At 43.2% G+C, this 19,449-nt stretch overlaps 1 protein-coding gene across 1 annotated transcript in view; it reads right to left on the bottom strand.

Moving 5' to 3' along the window:
• ext1b (exostosin glycosyltransferase 1b) overlaps nucleotides 1-19,449 on the bottom strand; it is a 131,699-nt gene that overhangs the window by 33,420 nt on the left and 78,830 nt on the right. Inside the window, exons 2-4 of the mRNA XM_006794331.3 lie at nucleotides 10,198-10,291; nucleotides 6,985-7,092; nucleotides 4,369-4,488 (exon numbers count right to left, since the gene is read on the bottom strand). Of these exons, the coding sequence (XP_006794394.1) occupies nucleotides 4,369-4,488; nucleotides 6,985-7,092; nucleotides 10,198-10,291 (322 nt within the window). The remainder of the gene's footprint in view (nucleotides 1-4,368; nucleotides 4,489-6,984; nucleotides 7,093-10,197; nucleotides 10,292-19,449) is intronic.

Here is a 19,449-nt window from a genome sequence, read left to right as displayed (position 1 = left end):
GCCCAAATAGAGCAGTCAGTCAAACGGGTCGGACGTGAGAATGGGCACTATTTCCCCCCAGCTGCAGCTCGCACCGGGCCTCTGCTGAACAGGCAGACAGGAGAAAGAGATATTGCTGCTGTGCCCTTGAGCCATGCTAAATTGCTTCAGTAAAACAGACACGGGTTTGCGGCCGTGTTTTATGGCCGCTATTGAGCGGGAAGGTGCTGGCTGCTTAGCTTGGCAACTCAAAGGATGGATACATAACATGGAAAGAAGTAGAGAGAGTCAGGTGGGGCGATGGCTGAGCTGCTGATAGCTGTTCAAATTGTAAAAAAAAAAAAGAAAGAAAAGCTAATAACATAGCTCGAGGGCCTTACTGTAATAATATTGACAAAGCGGCATAAAAATTCATCATAGTGAGGTGGAGATGTGAAGAAAGAAAGGGGGAGAGAAAAAAAATCAGCCCCGTGTGAGTCTCTTTTACTTTTCTGAGCTTTGTCCCCGAGGGCAGTCGATAACCATTTGCCTCAGAAAAACAGATTAACTCGGAATCCGTTAACTTCTCTATAAAAACACTGCCTGCCACCTTAACACCCTCAAGCCCTTTACACCTTATGAGGGGCAATTTTGCTCGCTTGGCTGCTGCTCCTCCCCCGTCGGCAGCCCTCAGTCGGGACATGATGGACGACTCAATCTCACCTCAGAACAGCCACAATCAACCAATTAGAGCATGATAGATAAATCCTGCCTCCGTGGGAGCACTCTGTGAACTCGCTTTTAATAGGTGAGTTTAATAGGTGTACCAGCAGCACGGAAGCCGGCGATATTGACCTTGTGATTGGTCGAAATGTGGCTGCTTCCTGACAGGAAAGAGCGCATGATAGGTTGAACTCGTGTTTCCTGCTTGCTCGCCACACACACACACACACACACACACACACACACACACACACACACACACACACACACACACACACAGGAAGTCAATAAAAAAGGCAAGTGTGTTTTTTAAATGCACGCAAGCAGATTCAATCTGTCAAGATATCAGAGTGTATATGTGTGTTTTGAGCATGTGTGTATCCTTACAGATCTGCAGTAGAGTTGGGTGTGTGTGTGTGTGTTTGTGTGTGTGTGTGTGTGTGTGTGCGCGCGCAGGCCCAACAGGATGAATAAACCATGTCGCTCGTTATCTGGGGGCCTGCCACTGCAACTCCATTTACATATGTCACCCCCACTCCTCTTCACCCCTTCTCTCCCCACTCTGCTCTTTTAACAGGACAGTCAGTCAGGATTAAACGTTTAGCCACTGCCCCATTCAACACATACGCACACACACACACAAACATGCAGGCAAACTCACCCTCACAGACGCACGCTGAGTCACAGGCCGTGTCACCTTGCACTTCAGCGTGGAGTGACAACATGTCAGCAAGGTTATGCCTGGGTGGTGCCGTGTGTATCTGGCCTGACACATCTTGACATATGGAGATGTGTTTCTGACTGCGTGTGTGTGTGTGTAATAGCTCACAGTGAGACATGGCTAGATAGAAAACAGACTAGAGATGTAGAGCTAGCTGAAATCAGACAACTCTAGACACTGAAGTCACGACAGATACGTGCACTGTGTGTGTGTGTGTGTGCGTGTGTGTGTGTGTGTGTGTGTGTAAGATCTGGGAGGTTATAGTGTCAGTGAGATTGTAGCATTGAGAGAGGAATCTTGCTCGGGGGCTTCAGCAATGCAGTAAGAAAGGAAATTAAAAGCGTGATGGGGTGCTTGAATGAGGGAGCACGCAGGAAGGAGGAGACATTTGCAACCGCAGCATGAAACTAGCAGTAAGCCCCGGTGTTATCCCTGCATCCATAAACAATTTGTTTAAAATGAATAATAAGGGATGGAGGAGGATTGAGTGGATAAATTGTTCTTCCACTCACAGATTCCTTAAACTGGGTTATTGTTAACAAAGTCAATGTGCATAATAATATGGGGTTGGGAGGAGGCTCTGGCACTTTTGAGTAGTTTTCAGTTTTGTGCCCACTGTGGTTGACATTTGGTTTGGATTGCATGGATTTCAAGTTATTAACCAATCCTTTAAAACCTCTTAAATGACTAATACGTCTACCATAGCATGACTACCTATACTGCTTCCATCTTACTAATCCATGCGCATGCTGCTAATCAAGCCTGCACGTAGCTATGTGCATTGCTTGTTAAGTTATTTTAAGAAAAGAAAGAGCAGGAGCAAAATCTAACTGAATAACAGCAGTTCTTAGAAAAGCGACTGCTCCCCATAGACTCCCATGTTAAAATGCCCTAAATTTACTACAGAAATAAGCCTATTCCCCAGTTTTTAACCACTGCGATGGGTGAATTTTTATATCTCACCAATTCAAATTTTATTAAAGCCTGAAAGATATGAATAATTAAAGCTGTGGCTGCATATAAAAGACGGTTGTAGCCACTGTGATGCCACCCACTGATTTACTGAGGCCTGTTTTGAATCCACAAACTGAGCATTGTGGTCGACGTCATTATCTTGGTGTTTTAAAACCACACATGAAGAGACTGAGGGATCTGCTAGAGAAACCGAGGGACGACGCTCTGACATCTTAATGTAGGCTCCTTTTGCACTCTAATGGTGATCAGAATGTAGAAATCAAACCTCATATTTTATTTAATAAGACCAGAAATGAGCAAATTAGAAAACAATCTCATCAGGACCACAACAGTAGCCCCCTGCTGGTCACTGGAAATAATGCAGGTGCACTGGCTTCATTTTAGCAGCTTCCACAGCTGAAACTTGAAGCTACATCCTTGTTCTATGTCATCTCTGTTATCAGCACAGGCTAGTATAGTTATGACATGTTAGGAGGACCTGTCAATGCCGTTTGTAATGTCGGTGCCTCAAGATATTTAATTATCTGATAAATAACATGGCTTCCTGTACGCTTGTATTAACTGACCGCCCGAGAAGTCTGCGCTGTGGTTTTACTGGTGAGTAAAACTCTAGTATGACATTTATATACTGTACAAGCACTAATTAACAGTTATCTGTGTGTGTGAAATCTTGTTTAAGGATGCACCTTGCCAACAAGAATAACTCAGTATTTCCACCGTCTCATATAAACATGCACACTTCTGCCTCCCAACTACAAAATATCGTGACGACCTACAGACCTAAGTTGTTTATTTCTAGCTTCCAACATAGTCCCATCATTTTATGACCTTTTGAACCAAGCAGTCTTGAGAATTATTTAGTTGTGTCTGGCCGAGACGCGGAAGTATGCAGGGTTTCTTTTGAATACTTCTCTTATTTTTAAATTATTTACAGCTACAGTCTTACAGTCACTTTAAGTGAGTTCAGACGAGCACACTGTTATTCCAAATCCCTCTGTCATCGCATCATGCTCCAGCGTTGGCCAGCAGGCATACTGCCTTGCCTTTGAGCGGGGTCATTTGAAACAACCATAAACACTTTTGCTTTTAGACGTGTTTGGATGACATGTTGTATAAACTAGATTGTTTCAAACACCCTCGGGCCTTTTTGTCATGTTCAGAGTTGAACACAGATGCAGACTACACTGATGTGAAACACGCTAAAAGGGATGTGTGAGAACTTTCCATGGACCTAAAAGGACCTCAGAAACTTCACCCACAGAATCTGTGGCAGGATCTGAAAACTGCTGTTCACAAACGCTGTCCATCTAATCTGACTGAGCTGGAGCTGTTTTGCAAAGAAGAATGGGCAAGGATTTCAGTCTCTAGATGTGCAAAGCTGGTAGAGACATACCCTAAAAGACTGGCAGCTGTAATTGCAGCAAAGGTGGTTCAAAGTATTGACTCAGGGGGCTGAATAATTAGGCACATGCCAATTTGCAGTTATTTATTTGTAAAAAATGTTTGGAATCATGTATGATTTTGGTTCCACTTCTCACGTGTACACCACTTTGTATTGGTCTTTCACGTGGAATTCCAATAAAATTGATTCATGTTTGTGGCTGTAATGTGACAAAATGTGGAAAAGTTCAAGGGGGCCAAATACTTTTGCAAGCCACTGTAACTGTCTCTACTGGTGGCATTATAAATAGTACTACCCCGCCAATTGCTGCAACTACTATTGATATATCATAAAATAGCATTTAATAAAAACAAAAAGCGGCCGGTGAGAAATTCTACATGAACACGTTCCGCAATTTCCATTTTTTCTTTGCTCTCTGTCAAAAAACAGAGAAAAATTCTGTTTTTACTTTTAGCTTCACACCAAACAGACCAAACAGAGTGCGCAGCGATCATGGAGTCTGCAGTGACACTGCAGCCCTCGGAGAGAAAGGCTGACAATGGACGAAGGAGAGTTTGTACAACTGTGCATGTGCGTCTTGACTCCTCACCTCCAGGGTGGTCAGAACAATCTTTTCCACAGAGGAGAAGTAGGCTTCCCAGAGGAACTGAGTCTGCTGTCTGAGGGACAGGATCTTGTCCTGGTGGATGGAGCGCACCGTTGTGGGAATCTGCAAAGAACAAACGGCATTCGATCAGTATTGCACATCGCTGCTGAAGAACGATTGATCTGGGCATTAAAACGTTTTGCTGTGGGTATGCACTGGTGGAGTGCACCTGCTAATACTGTCTTGTCATAGACATATGCATGTAGATGTACATGTACATGTAGGTTCTTAGTCATCCAGGTCATGCTAACTTTTAGAGCTTGTGCAAAAAAAAAGTGCAGCTGGAATTATGTCTCCTTCATTCTAAAAACAAAAGTGGAGTTCCAGATATGTAATCTTAACCCTTGTGGGGGTTTCCCCCTTTGCTGGGACCCACTGCTGAGTACTACTGCTACTACGACGGATTATTCATGCGAGCTGTCATGTAAGCCAAGGTGTAAGAAGGGGGCCTGGATCATTACCATCACCACGAGTGAAACCACTGTGAGACCTTGCCCCACCCTGTCATGTGACCTACTGAGGTCACCTGAGGTAAGTTATGATACCTGTGACCCAGGTCTACCTTTTGTTCGTTTTCTTCTTTTGTGTACTTTTTCTTTGTCTTCACAGAGAGCAGTGAGCAGTGTTGCCAACTCCTCAGTAAGGAAAATCGCTATTGGCTGTCCTAAAAGTCGCTAGAAGTCGCTAAATGATGTCATCACCTAATTTGCATAATTGGTCATGCTAATATAATTGTAACCTACGTTGTTGGAGAGAGAAATAACATCGTGGACGAGACGTAAAGTGAGCAAAAAACGTCCTAAATGCATTTAGAATTTATTTAGAACTACAAATTAAATTTCTTTTAGCAATTATTGTTTTTTGTAATGTCACAATTCCAACCCTGCTCCTTTACCCGGGCTTGGACCGGCAAAAGTGACCCGAAATAGGCACTCTGGTGGAGTTACTTTGTGTGTGTGTGTGTTTATAAGTAGTTTTAAACCTGATCCACAAAACAGCATAAGAGTAAAAGAAGAACTGACTGCGATACAGCACCCGCTGCTTGTTGAGAGTAAAAGCGATATGCGCTTTCACGTCTTTTTTAGCGACTTTTTCTAGAAAAAAAGTCGCGACTTTTTCTAGAAAAAAAGTCGCTAGGGGGTCTGAAAATTCGCTAAATATAGCGACAAAGTCGCTAAGTTGGCAACAATGGCAGTGAGCTGCTGAACTTTTAGTGATTAGGTCCAGGATTTAGATCTTTTCAAAAACTTCAAGACTTCAGAGCAAGTTTTAGTAAAAAATAGCAGCAACATCAGAAGATTTGTGTTTTCCGTCTGTCTCTTTTTAACCTGGCAGAATTTAGTCCCAATCAAGAATGAAGTCCTATTTCTGTAACTCAGTTCAATTCAGTTTTATTCATAAAGCATCAAATCAAGATTCTTTCCACTCTGAGATAGAGCCCCTACAATATTCAAACAACCCCTTTTGAGTAAGCACTTGGTGACAGTGGGAAGGAAAAACTCCCTTTTAAACAGGAAGAAACCTCCAGCAGAACCAGGCTCAGGGAGGAGCGACCATCTGCCGTGACTGGCTGGGAATGAGGGGAGGAAGACATCACAAACTCAAGGCAGGTTTAAAAAATGTTTTGTTTTAAACCGGCAGCATTTACAAGAGACAAATATGTGATGTTCCTGAAGGAAACAAAGCACATGAAAGAAGGAATAAAGTTAACGGCTTCTATCAGTCAAACACTATTACGAGAGAGAAGCTTTAAATGCTTCAGCTGGAATTTAATGGACAGTTTTACACTTTTGTTTCAATAGCTGTGTAGTTTCTGTTGTGACCATTTGTCACAGTAAAGGGGAGATAATGGCCAATAAACGGTATTTATCCACTCTAGTAAACAGTACATTCCTCTATCTGTTAGCATGTTTATTGGAGAGGTAGATCCACTGTACGAGCAATATCTTCCAGATATTTCTGTGGTTCCGATAAATACCTCTAATAAAGAGTACAGGCATCTCACATTTAGTGAAAAACACACATATTAAGTGGGTGTTGTGTGCACCTTGCCCCATTGTACCGCAGCAAAATACATAAATCTGGAGAACGATCCAGGACGTCTCAGACCTGTTTAAAGCTGCACAGAGAAAGCCGAGATGGAGCTCCTGCATTATAAAACTCAATGTCAAACAATATTATTACACACTTCATTCAAATTAAGGTTTAATGGGCATATAATTACTTTTCCCCCCATGAAGTTCAAGCCGTTCCAACGAAATCCATTTGGTGGTTTTATTTATTTGCCCTCTCACAAAACAATGTGGGGCTTTGTGGGGGCATTTTGTAAGCAGTCTGGGACTTGGTATGCCGCTTGAATTTTGTTTAGTTAACAGCCATGTCGCTAGAAAACCAAACATGGTGAAGATGGTGAAGGCCGAGCGTGTGCCGAGGGTATCGAGAGTCAGAGAGAGAGTCTGATTTCAGTTGTGGGAATGCTGCGGTTTCTCTTCGCCGTGTCACTTTCAGGTGATATACAGAGCATGTGATTGTTGTGCGAGCGCGTCTACGGGCCGTTACCTGCAGCAGGAGCCTCTCGTCGCCGATGACTGCGGCCGTGTTCCAGTCGATGATCTCGGAGAAAGGCAGCTCCCAGCCGTTACTCAGCATCACTGGTACACATGCAGCCTGAGACACACACATACAGAGAGTGAGGCCTGGAAGTGATGCTTTTACGACTACAATCATTGCTACCTGCCCTAATCTCGGCTGATTTACTGGATATTGATCCTCGTCATTACAGCGACAATACGCAGCTCTGTTTATATAAAGCTGTGATAACTGGACGTCATAATAATCGATCACTCTGTTATTATCTGTGTTTGAGTTTCTTTGAATTGAAAGAGTTTACTTTTAGTGTTTTTCCCGTTATTTGACAATGTGACCGGTAGAAGAATAGAAAAGGAAACGTGGAGAGAGAAAGAATAAAAAGTTCAGGTGGAGGTTAAGAGCCTTGTAGCTTCCTAACTATTCAGCCATTAAGCCCCCTTAGGTTTGGACATACAGTGGATAAAAAACACCAATGGAAGGAAAGAAACCATGATCCAAGCAGACATACCTTTTTTTGCTCAGTCAACTGTACCAGCTTAAGACAAGATCCTGAACTTTTATGAAGTTTATTCACTCCTATTTATTTTTCCTAGATATGAGAAATACGAAGCCACAGTTTCCTCTAACTAATAAACTTTTGGTGGAAATTGCAAATATTTAGCAAACATCTTTTCAATTATAAATTTGCAGATATGACACATGATGGATTCCTCTGGGGAAAACCACAGGCCTGAGGATGTGGTTGTCATTTAAATATCTCTGTGCACCTTGAAAGGTGGCGACTACTTTGTTTCAGCAAATATTGCACGTACAGCTGCTTTTGGACTACTTTTTACTGTATTATCTGACATGTTAAATCTAGCTAATCTATCTATTTGACTTGAGCCTCTAAATGATGCCATGTGCACACCAGCTATTCTTTAATAAGTTTCAAACGGGTCCCTCCACCCTCTCACTACACCACTGCCCTCATTCAGCTTGTGAAGGGTCCGTGACATTAAGTGCTATTCCAACCAAACGCCCTTAAGAAGAAATGGCTTACAAAAGCATTTCATTGGGCGAGTCGGTGCTCATGTGGGTTTACTAACAACAGGTGCAGCACCTGTTCTGTGACCTATTAATATACTGAGAAATATTGATTAGAGCAGCTTAAATCCTACAGGACACGGCCGGCCTTTTTTTCCTTTTGCATTCACTCTGACAGAACAATGTGACACATTTGGACTTAAACCCATGTTGACTGGCTCATAGTTGCAAAAGTGGTTAATATGACATGTTGGGACGTAACATTTCTAGATTTGCATGCTAATAGACAGGCTATATGCAAAGACAGCAAGACAACTATTGGGGGGCAATCGTGGCTCAAGCGTTGGCAGTTCGTCTCGGAATCGGAAGGTTGCCGGTTCGAGCCCCGGCTCCAACAGTCTTGGTCGTTGTGTCCTTGGGCAAGACACTTCACCCGTTGCCTACTGGTGGTGGTCAGAGGGCTCGGTGGCGCCAGTGTCTGGCAGCCTCGCCTCTGTCAGTGCGCCCCAGGGCAGCTGTGGCTACAATGTAGCTTGCCATCACCAGTGTGTGAATGTGTGTGTGAACGGGTGGATGATTGAATGTAGTGTTAAGCGCTTTGGGGTCCTTAGGGACTAAGTAAAGCGCTATACAAATACAGGCCATTTACCATTTACCAACTATATCTCATTATGAACTGAAAGCACAGGAGTCCAGACTCAATTTCAGATGTGTGGAAAAAATTTTAAAAAGCCAGATTCATAAAAACATTTTCTTACACTGCTGCGACAAGAACTACAAGAGGTGAAACGTTCACAAAAAGAATTTCTTAATTACTCGCCCTGTTTCAGTTTATTTGATTTCTGAAAATGTCTGAATCAGTCTGGAAAATCAAAGAAAGGAACCAGGCCGCTCTGGCTGTTTTATTCACTTCATGTCTTCACATCAACGTTTAAAAATGATGACATTAGGAGCGGGTGTGTTAATTACTCAAAAGGAGGTGAGCTCGAGGAACAATGAAGGGATAAAGGGAATTCATAAAAGATGAAAAGGCAGACGAACGCGGATAAACAGATATGAATGATATGAGAGGTGGGGAGTTAGTAAAGCTGAAGATGACCTTTGGCAAAGGAATGGCAGAAGGATGGAGGGGTGAGAGGAGAGGTACAGGGGAACAGCTGGTGTGTCCGTGTGTTTCTGTGGTTTGATGTTAATGACGGCCCTGTCACTCCCAGGTCATAAAGGTGTCAGCTAAACCAGAACTGGCCCTCGGGCTCTGCTGCTGTCTCTCTCACACACACGCGCACACACACACACAAGCGCTGACCTCTATGAAGAATTGCTTTTTCATGCAAAGACCAAAGCTGGCAAATACTCTCTCTTTGTCGTCACGGTTTGAATTCGATGGTTGGAGTGAGTGTGACAAATGGAGAAAGGAGAGGAGAGGGCGAATTTGCCTCCTGAGTGAAGTGTTCTCTGCGCGTGTGCGTGCATGTGTGTGTGCGTGTCAGCTGATAGTGAGATAAGCACACTTATGTGAGTGCACTCTGTGGACAGCGGCGTACGGTAAGGAGAGGTAAAGGACAGTGCAGTAGTAATGCAGAGCGCTGCGCAGTTACAGAAATGGATGAACAGGGAGGAGGAAAAAAGAAAACGAGTGGCGCACGTAAATAAAAGGAGGCAGGAAGAGGCAAAGTGGAGGTGAATGCAGAGCCAGTGTTAGAAAATTACTATGATGACTTGTGTTTATTATGTGCAGCAGTTTCACCCGCAATCCAGCTGAATATACTCTTAACCTGGGCAGCAAAAAGCTAGCAAACAGTCTCTGCATGTCTATGCAAATGCATAAAAAAAACCCTCTTTATTTATTTTTTTCTATTTTTAACAGTGTATCTGCAAAATAAATATCAGTGTTTAGAGGCAGGAAGCAGCAGCTAATCCTCTCAGCCAAGGTCTCGTTTGTTTATATTAATTACACTATTAGTCTGAAAATTAAGGTGGTAATGATCTGGTGATCCTTTAATGCTAGAGGTAGCACTATTAAAACAAATGCTAAGTGGAAGGTTGAGTGTAGGTAGTGATTATTTTTCTTCGCAGTGATATTGCTGGTTAGCTTGAATTTAGAGCAGCGAGCAATGCTCTCTCACAGTGCTGTGGATGTGTGTGTTGCTTGTTTACCTGCAGCGCCTCGAGGAAGCGGAAGGAGCCCAGCCGTCTGCCGCGGGGCACCAAACAGAAAGTGGAATTGTGGAGCATCTCCTTGTAGTCGTACCTGCAGGGACACACACACACAGACGTGTTGTGAGTTCACTGATGTGAAAATGACACTTAAAGGAACGGGCTTAGAAAACCATGTGAGTGATCATCAGCCACACAGGCCTGGAGACAAGTCATCCACCCATGGACAACCACGGGAGGCTAACGGAAAATGTGTATTCCCAACCAGTTGTCACCATCAGTCTCAAAGAGAAAGCTGCACCTAAACATCTCCCTGTAGTCACAGTTTCACTAGCTCTCTGTAAGGGTTCTGAATGGTTAGAAACAGAACACGTTGCCTTGCCAGTGCAACCAAAAAGCTGCAGAAGGTGCAACTGTTACTTGTCCGTTTCCAGGTTCACCGCCACCACTTAGTGAGCTGTTGGGGAGTGTCATCAGACAAGTCGCCGTCTTGCATGCACACTACTGTCGACTGCATCTGTTACTGACCGAAGTAGACGCAATTGCAATTGGAAAAGGTTTCACCTAGCAACTGCCAGCAACCACTCTCCATCTGGTTTGGGACTGCCCATCTTTCTCTAGCAACCTGTGGTAGTTAGAGTGGTGTCTCTAGTCACGTGTCACCGGTTTACAGATTAGACAATTGCATGCTGTATGAGCTAGTTCTCATCAGTCAGTTAGACCAGCGGTCCCCAACTGACTTTCAGGGTTTTTATCGGTTTTCAGCGTTATTTTGTTATCGTTTTTATCGTTTACTCGGTTTTCCTTGGTCTTTTCATGTGTGTTATGAATAAATTTTCTTTTTTTTCGATACCAGTACTAGTTTTATTTTGTTGTATTTATCCGCGACACCTTAAAGGCCGGTCCATGAAAATATTGTCGGGCATAAACCGGTCCGTGGCGCAAAAAAGGTTGGGGACCGCTGAGTTAGACAACTGCTGCTCTGATTGTTTGATGAAGGGATGAAATCTTTGCCACAACATGTATTAGGGTGGAAATTGTGATGTGACTCTGGATACGATGCTATCTGGAATCATCGCCCATGATAATGCTGTTATCATGACACAGTGATTGTCATATTGAAATTATTTAGTATCTATGAGAGTATGAAATCTGTGTAACTAAGAACATCAACAAAACTGTCCTAAAGAGCCAAAAAGCAGAATTTGATTCATACTACAATATTTTGAATGATTGCAAGAAGATGATGCATCACAATGTTGCTCTTTTGCAGCGCTACTGTTATGCATGTAGTTTTCCACACACTCCCACACATTTAATGACATAAAAACCAAACAGTTATATCAGGGGGCTCAAACAACTTTTTTAACAAGGTAAAATACAATAATTATCTGAGAGATTTCAAGAGAAAGGGGAGTTCTCACATTTAAAGCGTTGCTTTTTGTGTATTGTAAAGTGGGTCTAACAAGTCAGCAGCTGGCTAATAATCGCTTGTTCCTGGAAAACAAGGTGTATGTGCGAAATCACAGCAAGAACAAAACTGCGAGTTGATTTTATTATTATTTTATTATTTAAGGTCCCCAGAGTGTCTGATTTTGCTTTTGCCTTTTTCCACCGAGCCTCCTCCTTTCTGCTTTTTCCTTCCACCTATGTTGACCTCCACTTCCTGTCATTCATTTCTCACAGCTTTTTGACATCTTTTTTCTTCTCTTTCCCCCAATCTCAAGATTCACATCCACCTGTGCACACCTCCCCTCTTCTGTCTGCTACCTGCCCCGGTTCTTTTTATCTCTCGGAGCAGGAGGCCGGATCTCCCACCCTCCCCATCTTCCTCTCTCTGCTTTTCCCTGCTCATCCCTCTATTTCTCCAGTGAGGTGTATCTTATTGCTCTCCAAACAGGGTGATCAACCCAGCCAGGGGTAATGAGCTGAGAGTGACACCTGCTTCCACCACACAGCTGGCTCTGCGCGTGCATGTGTGTGCAGCAGAAATAGACAAACTGTGCATCAGTCTATGCGTTCGTGTTTGCATGCTTGGTGCTTTCTCATATTTTGACAGGTTGTGTGTTCAGACAGCGTTGGCTGTAATGACACTTTTTTCCTTAACACTGTAATAGGCTGTAATTCTATAATCACACTAAACTTACTCAAACTGCTACGCTGCTAAGTTTTTAAACTCTCTGCACAACAGGAGGACGAAGCGTCTTCAACTTTTGAGCAATGGAGATATGAACGTTAATTTTTATTGCAAAAAAGGATGAGAATGTAATGGCGAAGCACAAACGATTTCTCGGGCCAGAAACAGCAGCATCTAACACAACGTTAACTCTTTCTGAGCATCTGCAAAGCCAGTAACGAAGAATTCTGGACCCAGAGTGATGTTGACCTCAGTCGAGCAGCCAAAGCTTGATTTTCAACGGGTAGGAGAAGCTGTGATGAGCAGTCAGGTTTGTAGAATTGTGCCCTCCATTTCTACCCATACCTGTCTGTCTAAAAGAAAGATCTTGTTATTATTCTGGCCTCATTAGGACAGGGATTTCTTCCAGTGTGTGGTATTCTAAGGCCTAGATTACACTCTGCTGCAGACACGGACACAGACAGCCTGAGCTTGAGCAGACATCACTGCTGTACTTCTTTAACAGTCCACGTGAAGTCCATCACCAGCAGCACAGGAAAGAATAATCCCAGTTTAGGACTTGCATCGTCAGCTGGTTATTATGTGATCATGCATTTCAGGTAATCTTGCCCAATAATGCAGAAGTAATGTTATATCTTTCAAGGAGTAATGTATTACTTTTTATAAAATAAAAATAAGAGGTAATTCCTGACTTTTTTGCTATAATGTCGCCATAATTGACCCTGACACGGAAATGCTGATGTTAATGCGTTAGTTACACCAGGTTGGACCCCATTTTGACTTCACAGCTGCCTTTGTGGCAGAGTCAACAAGGTGTTGGAAATACCCATCAGTGATTTTGGTCCATATTAACATGATAGCATCAGACAGTTGCTGCAGATTTGTCGAATACACTTCAATGATTAGAATCTCCTGTTCCACCAAATCCCAAAAGTGCTCTATTGGATTGAGATCTGGTGACTGTAGAAGCCATCTAACTGCAGTGAACTCATCGCTATGCTCAAGAAACCAGTTTGAGGTTATTTGAGCTTTGTGACATGGCACAATCTGCCTGGAAGCAGCCATCAGAAGACGGGTAAACTGTGGTCATAATGACACGGGCACGGTCAACAATAATAGTCGGTTACTCTGTGCTGTTTAAAAGATGTTCAACAATACTAACAGGTGTTCCAAGAAGATATGCCCCATTACACGACCACCAGCAGCCTGATATGCTTTTGTGTTGTTTACGCCAAATTCTGAGCCTAAAACCCGAACATGTAGCCCATCTGCGGCAAGTTTTGACAGAGACGCTCTTCTGCGTTGGTTGTAACAAGATAAGATAAGACTTTATTGATGGGAAAGTTTTGCTTTACCTCAGCTCAGGTGAAGATAGCAGAAGGAAAATACAAATAAAATACAAACAAATATAAAATAAGTAAGATAATACACTATATACAACAAGATTATGGATATGGTTGTGGAAATATGCAAGACATAAACTATAAACTATATAGTTATAACATAACTATTCTACCACTACTACTCCTATGTAAGTAATAGATATCTATAAGTATAGACATGTACACGCACACACAGGTACACACTAAATATACATATGTATACATATGCATACACATAGAAGGTGCATGAAGTGGTGACTGTGGATGTCCACAACGTCCAGTGACTTATGACATCGTGATTGAGGAGTTCTAGAGTCTAACTGCTGTTGGGATGATCTGTGAAAGCGCTCCTTCCTGCAGCGAGGGAGTTTCGCGACTGGTTCTTTGAGTTACTGTTGCCTTCCTACCAGCTAAAAGCAGTTTGGCCATTCTTCTCTGACCTCTAACATCAACAAGGCATTTTCTCCCAGACAACGTATAGTCAAAGGTAAAATACCAGCCAGTGGCGCATTAGAAAGGAAGCATCCTTCATAAATGATCTTCAGACATATTTTCATGACTCCACATGTGATGAAGACAATAATCAAAACAATGTAAACTAAATCTTCCTGCAACAATGACAGATCTGATAACGTGTTTTAGCATTAAAGAAAAAAGGAGATAAACTGGCATAAAGCATAAACACGATCATTTTAATTAGCAGTAGCCTGGTCCCTGTAATGCATTTGCATGATTATTTTTACATATATCTTCTACTCTACTGATAACAGAGCGGCTGTGCTGTAGCATGTAAGGAAGTGTGAAGGTGATTGCTGATGCTGCCTTTGGTGTGTTTCTCTGACTATGGCCCACGCTGACAGGTCAAAGCTAGAAGCCAGTCAATTCTCTCCCTCTTCCTTGTTCACACACATACACACTGATGGCGACTGCTGATGGTGCCTTGTCTCTTCTCCAGCCGAGCTCTAATAAAGTGCGGCGACATGACAGCCTGTGATAAAAATCCCACCCTCATTCACACCTACACGCGCAGCGTTCTGCACAGCACATAACACAGTTATCGCACACACAGACTCGCAGACGCGCGCGCCGCAAGAACAAGCGACAGCTGCACGCCCTCACATTGACGTTCCGTCACCTGTCGATGGAGACGAAGAAGCTATATTAGCCCATATTTTCACACCAGCTGTCTCTCTGGACAATCTGTGTGTGTGTGTGTGTGTGTCCGCGTGTGCGTATGTGTGTGTGTGCCCACAAAACAGACCAGCAGCTGATGGCACTGAATATCAATGTGCGATTTAACACGCAACAGCCCTATAGCATGTTTTATCCAGCCATTGCACTTTTCTTTGTCACATGTTTAATGCGACACAAATGTTTGCCATTTATCCGACCCAGCCGGACATGGAAAGAACTTTTTAGCACCAGGTTTTGGGATATCTTAAGACCATTATAAGAAAGTCTCGAGGAAATCACTGGCTTACTAGATGCAGATTTTAGGTAGGATGTGGCAGCTGGCTCCCTCCCACATGATCCACCTGCTCTGCACCTTAATCGTATGACTGGGATTGTGCCTAAAACCGATAATTTTCTTTTCACAACAGAGTGGTGGTTTTAGAGGATGTGATGAGGTTTCATGAGGAGACCTCTAGGAGGCGAGTCCCTGCTGGACAAACCCACTTTCCTCCTTCCTTTAAATGTCCTGTTTGTTTGCACAGCCTTCCTTTACCATCATCTCCTTCTATCCCACCCCGCTCTCGCTCTCTCTGTCTCTTTTATTTTCTTGCCGGCGCTCTCTCCTCTTTGTGTCCTTGAGTTAGCGGTGGGGAAAAAAAACCACCTCTGAGCTGCATGCCTGCAGGCTGTGATCGTGTGTTTATGTTTTTCAGACACTTGCGCGAGCCGCCACATTTGCAGCCAACAATTCGGGGAGCGGGAAACAGAAAGTGTCCAGAAAACAAGACTTTTTGAGTGTGCGCATTTTCCCAATGTACAACAAGTGTAGAAGCAGTTAAGTAACATTTCTTCACCAACCCCAATGTCAAGAGCCTACACACACTCACCATGGCAACCCGTCATTAAGTGCCTTTATTTGTAGCAACGTAATTACATGGAAAAGGTGCGTCTTTCAGACAGATGGGGGGTACAAGGTGAAAGTGGAGAGGGAAACTGAAATCTACTTCTTTCTTTTTTTTTACAAACACACTTTTGTGGTTTTATTATGTCGTCTTCCACTAAGGTATAATCAGCTGGTACAACATCTTCTGCTTCTTATCTTGGTCATGGGGGCAGTCGCCTAAGCAGTAATGCCCTGACCTTCCTCTCCCTATCCACCTTCCCAGCTCTTCCAGGACATATAATGCTTCCAGCATGTCCCGTCTCTGTCCCTGGGCCTTCTCCTGATAGGGCATGCCCTAAACACCTCACCTAACCGGTGACTGAGGTGGCTGTAGCTCAGGTGGTAGAGCAGGTCATCTACTGATCGGAAGGTTGGTGGTTCGATTCCTGGCTTCCCCTAGTCTGCATGCCAAATATCCTTGGGCAAGATACTAACCCCAAATTGCTCTCCGATGCATCCATCGGAGTATGAATGTGTGTGAATGTTATCTAGAAAGCACTTAGAAAGATGTGCTTGTGCGAATGGGTCTGAATGGGTGAATGCACAAGTTGTGTAAAGCGCTTTGAGTGCTCAGATGAGTAGAAAAGCGCTATATAAGAACCAGTCCATTTACCATTTACCTAGGCATGCAGGAGGCATCCAGGAGGCATATGCAGTGGCCGAGTAGCCGCTCTACTCCGAACCCCTCACCCGTCTCTAAGACTAAGCCTGAACACCCCACGGAGGAAGCTGATTCCAAGCTTGTATCAGCCATGTTATTCTTTCAGGTCACTACTCATAGTTCGTGGCCACAGGTTAAGGCATAATGACCAGTAAATCCATAGCTTCCCTTTCTTGTTACCACGACACCCTCATTAGCCATTTAATTTCACAAATAAAGCAGACACATGCTGGCTTCAGATTTCAAGATAAATGATCAATTCTTTGCCTAAACTATAACCCTGCATAGATTTATGCCTCGTTGTTGGTCTAATAAACCGATATGGTTTACTTACATGATGGGAAATAATTTAAGCATAAAAACTAACCAATAAATTTGGGAAACATAAGAAATTAGGAAGGCAGGATTTCCCTCAGGCCTAAACTAAATTAAGGACAGACAGCCGTAGTCTATTTTTTTAAGTAACTCAAATAATCATGTAGTCAGTTGGATTTGTAAAATATGGCTAGATTAATACAGAAATCTTACATATGTAAATAAGGTGAAAGATGAATGAAGGAAGAACATCCAAACATGCATTTCCTTTCCATGTGTCTTCCTAAGTGAGATGCAGTTTGTATTTTTTGCAACCTGGAAACAGTCAGAGAAATGAATGCGACTTTTCTGTGTGTGACCTGAGAGCCGGCTGCGAGAGCCTTGCAGAGAGGCAGCGACAGACATAGTTGAAAGTAGCTCTGCACCCAGAAATTCTGGAGTTTGTTTCAGAGCCACAACCCCAGCACTAATAGCAACGCATCCATGCACCTATAATTAAAAATTCGTCTGCTTTTCTCCTCATCATTGTTGCCATCTGCTCACAAAAATCACTGGCTTCCACGGCGCATCGACTTATAAATGACTTCTGCTTGCTGTTTACTTCCATACAGTATTATGCTGCGGGTGATGCACTACCAACAGCCAGATCGTATTAGTAGCCTATGCAACGACCACAAATCTATAAGAGCACACAGTGGACTCATTCTTGGTTATTTTCCTGCCGTTGTGGCCGTGCAGCCACCCACCAGTCGATTATACTGTCCACTGCCTAAACATGGAGCTCCAGGGTGATGAAAACACAAAACCTCAGTGTCTTGCAAAGAGCAGAGAGAAAGAGATCCAATTTACTGCTTATTGAGACTGTTGTTACATTAGCCTCCCGGACCTCTCTCTTGTCTCCCTCTGCCACTCTCTGGATAATTTCTAATTGTCTTCCAAAGTGGGTTTCTGTGCGAGTCTTGCGAGAGTCTGAGGAAGAATAGGTGTCTGGAGGTCTGATGATGGCTGGAACACAATCCTGGAAAGTTTCTCCTTCTTTTTTCTACTCTACTGTAGTCGGGTTTGAGAGTGTGCTCTTGAGGTTTTGTTAAAGGGAAAATGATCTAATAAAGACCTCTGACTCATCTGATTAATAATTCATGATTAAAATAAAGCTCCAGTGTCTTGCAACTTGGCCCCTTTTGGCACATAAGAATAGAAGTGAACCTCCAAATATAGCAGTGATACATCGAGGGATATGAAAAGTTATTTAGATTTATGAATACCATCTCACAGATGTGCCCATTTGTCTGGTAAATAACTACCAAACAGACTAAGGACAGATTCCAGCAGTAATTAAACAGGAGCCTCGTACTCCCCGTAAAAGTGCGAGTGTCTAAGTTGAAGCATATTGTGGTGTGCGTTCCCACGAGAATACGACAGATGTGCAGGCTAAGTGAGCTTATGGAGAAAAGGGGACGTTGTTGGCTCTTGACTAACTGAGACAGAGCGTGTTTGGTGAGGGGGAGTGTGTGTATGTGTGTTGGCTGTGTTTATCTACATATGTCGTATATTTAGTTAAGGATTAGAATGTGTGTACATGCATATAGTGAGCGATATGAGCTTGAGAGCACCTGTGTGTGTTATGTCCTCCCCCTCTTAATCGTTGCTTTTTATTTACCCTGTGGCAATACGGAAAATGCACGTGTCAGCAACTGTATGTGCGCATCCTGATCTGTGCTTGTCCATTCTTTCCCATCTTCCTCTTCATCTGCTCTTTTAACGCCTACAGTACACTGTGCATCTAATTCATTAGCCTAATTAGAGCTCATTAGCCAGCTTATGCTACTTCCTATTAGCTTTCTAGCGTGGCATGACCCCAGAGTCTGCATGGCCAAACATACGAGCTTTCTGTGGACAACCAACCATGATGACGGTGAGGTCCGCCTTCAAGGGCAGCAGATTTAGTGCTGGCCACACATGAGAGATATACGCAAACATAAATGGCAGCATAAAGAAAACCTCCCATAAAAACACTGAGGCTGAAATGCCAGCAGTTCTGGTGCTGTAATATGGACTGACTGAAGGTTTTTTGACTTTTTTGCTGAACTACTGTGGCACAAGATAAGAAGAGGAGAGTGCAAAGGGGTTGTTCTGATTTTAAATGGGTTTTCAGCACTTACTGGCCATCGTCTGTAACTTTACTAACTGTTGATGATCATTCAGTGAGTTTAAGAAGTCTACCAACAAAGGATCATCTGCTCTGTAGCTACGTCATAACCACAAACCCCTCTGAACCGCTACATGATCTATGCCGTAACCTGAAGTGCAGCTCCCTGGAAATGCAACTACAGGTCATATCAAAGAAGCGATGGGCCCGTTCAGTACTGTCCATTTTGAATTTACAAATAAAAGCCTAGAAACAGAGCCCAGAAAACATGTAGAAGTCTCAGTGTTTCCTGTCAGTCCAGTGACCCCAGCTTTAACGAAACTCATTTCTAACGTCCTCGGTACAAATCACTGACACGAAAAGAGCACGAGGGGCCAAAAATCAAAGATATTTAACCACAAGAGTTTAACCCCATTAAACTAGAAATTAACCAGACAAACACATCCAGTTTGTAATACAGCAAATGTTGTTATTAGGGAGATGAGGACTGCA

Source organism: Neolamprologus brichardi, chromosome 22 (genome assembly GCF_056152115.1).
Source record: "Neolamprologus brichardi isolate AB-2024 chromosome 22, ASM5615211v1, whole genome shotgun sequence".
NCBI lineage: Eukaryota > Metazoa > Chordata > Actinopteri > Cichliformes > Cichlidae > Neolamprologus > Neolamprologus brichardi.
The sequence above is the reverse complement of the archived record's forward strand: the minus strand, read 5'-3'. Positions and strand labels throughout refer to the sequence as shown.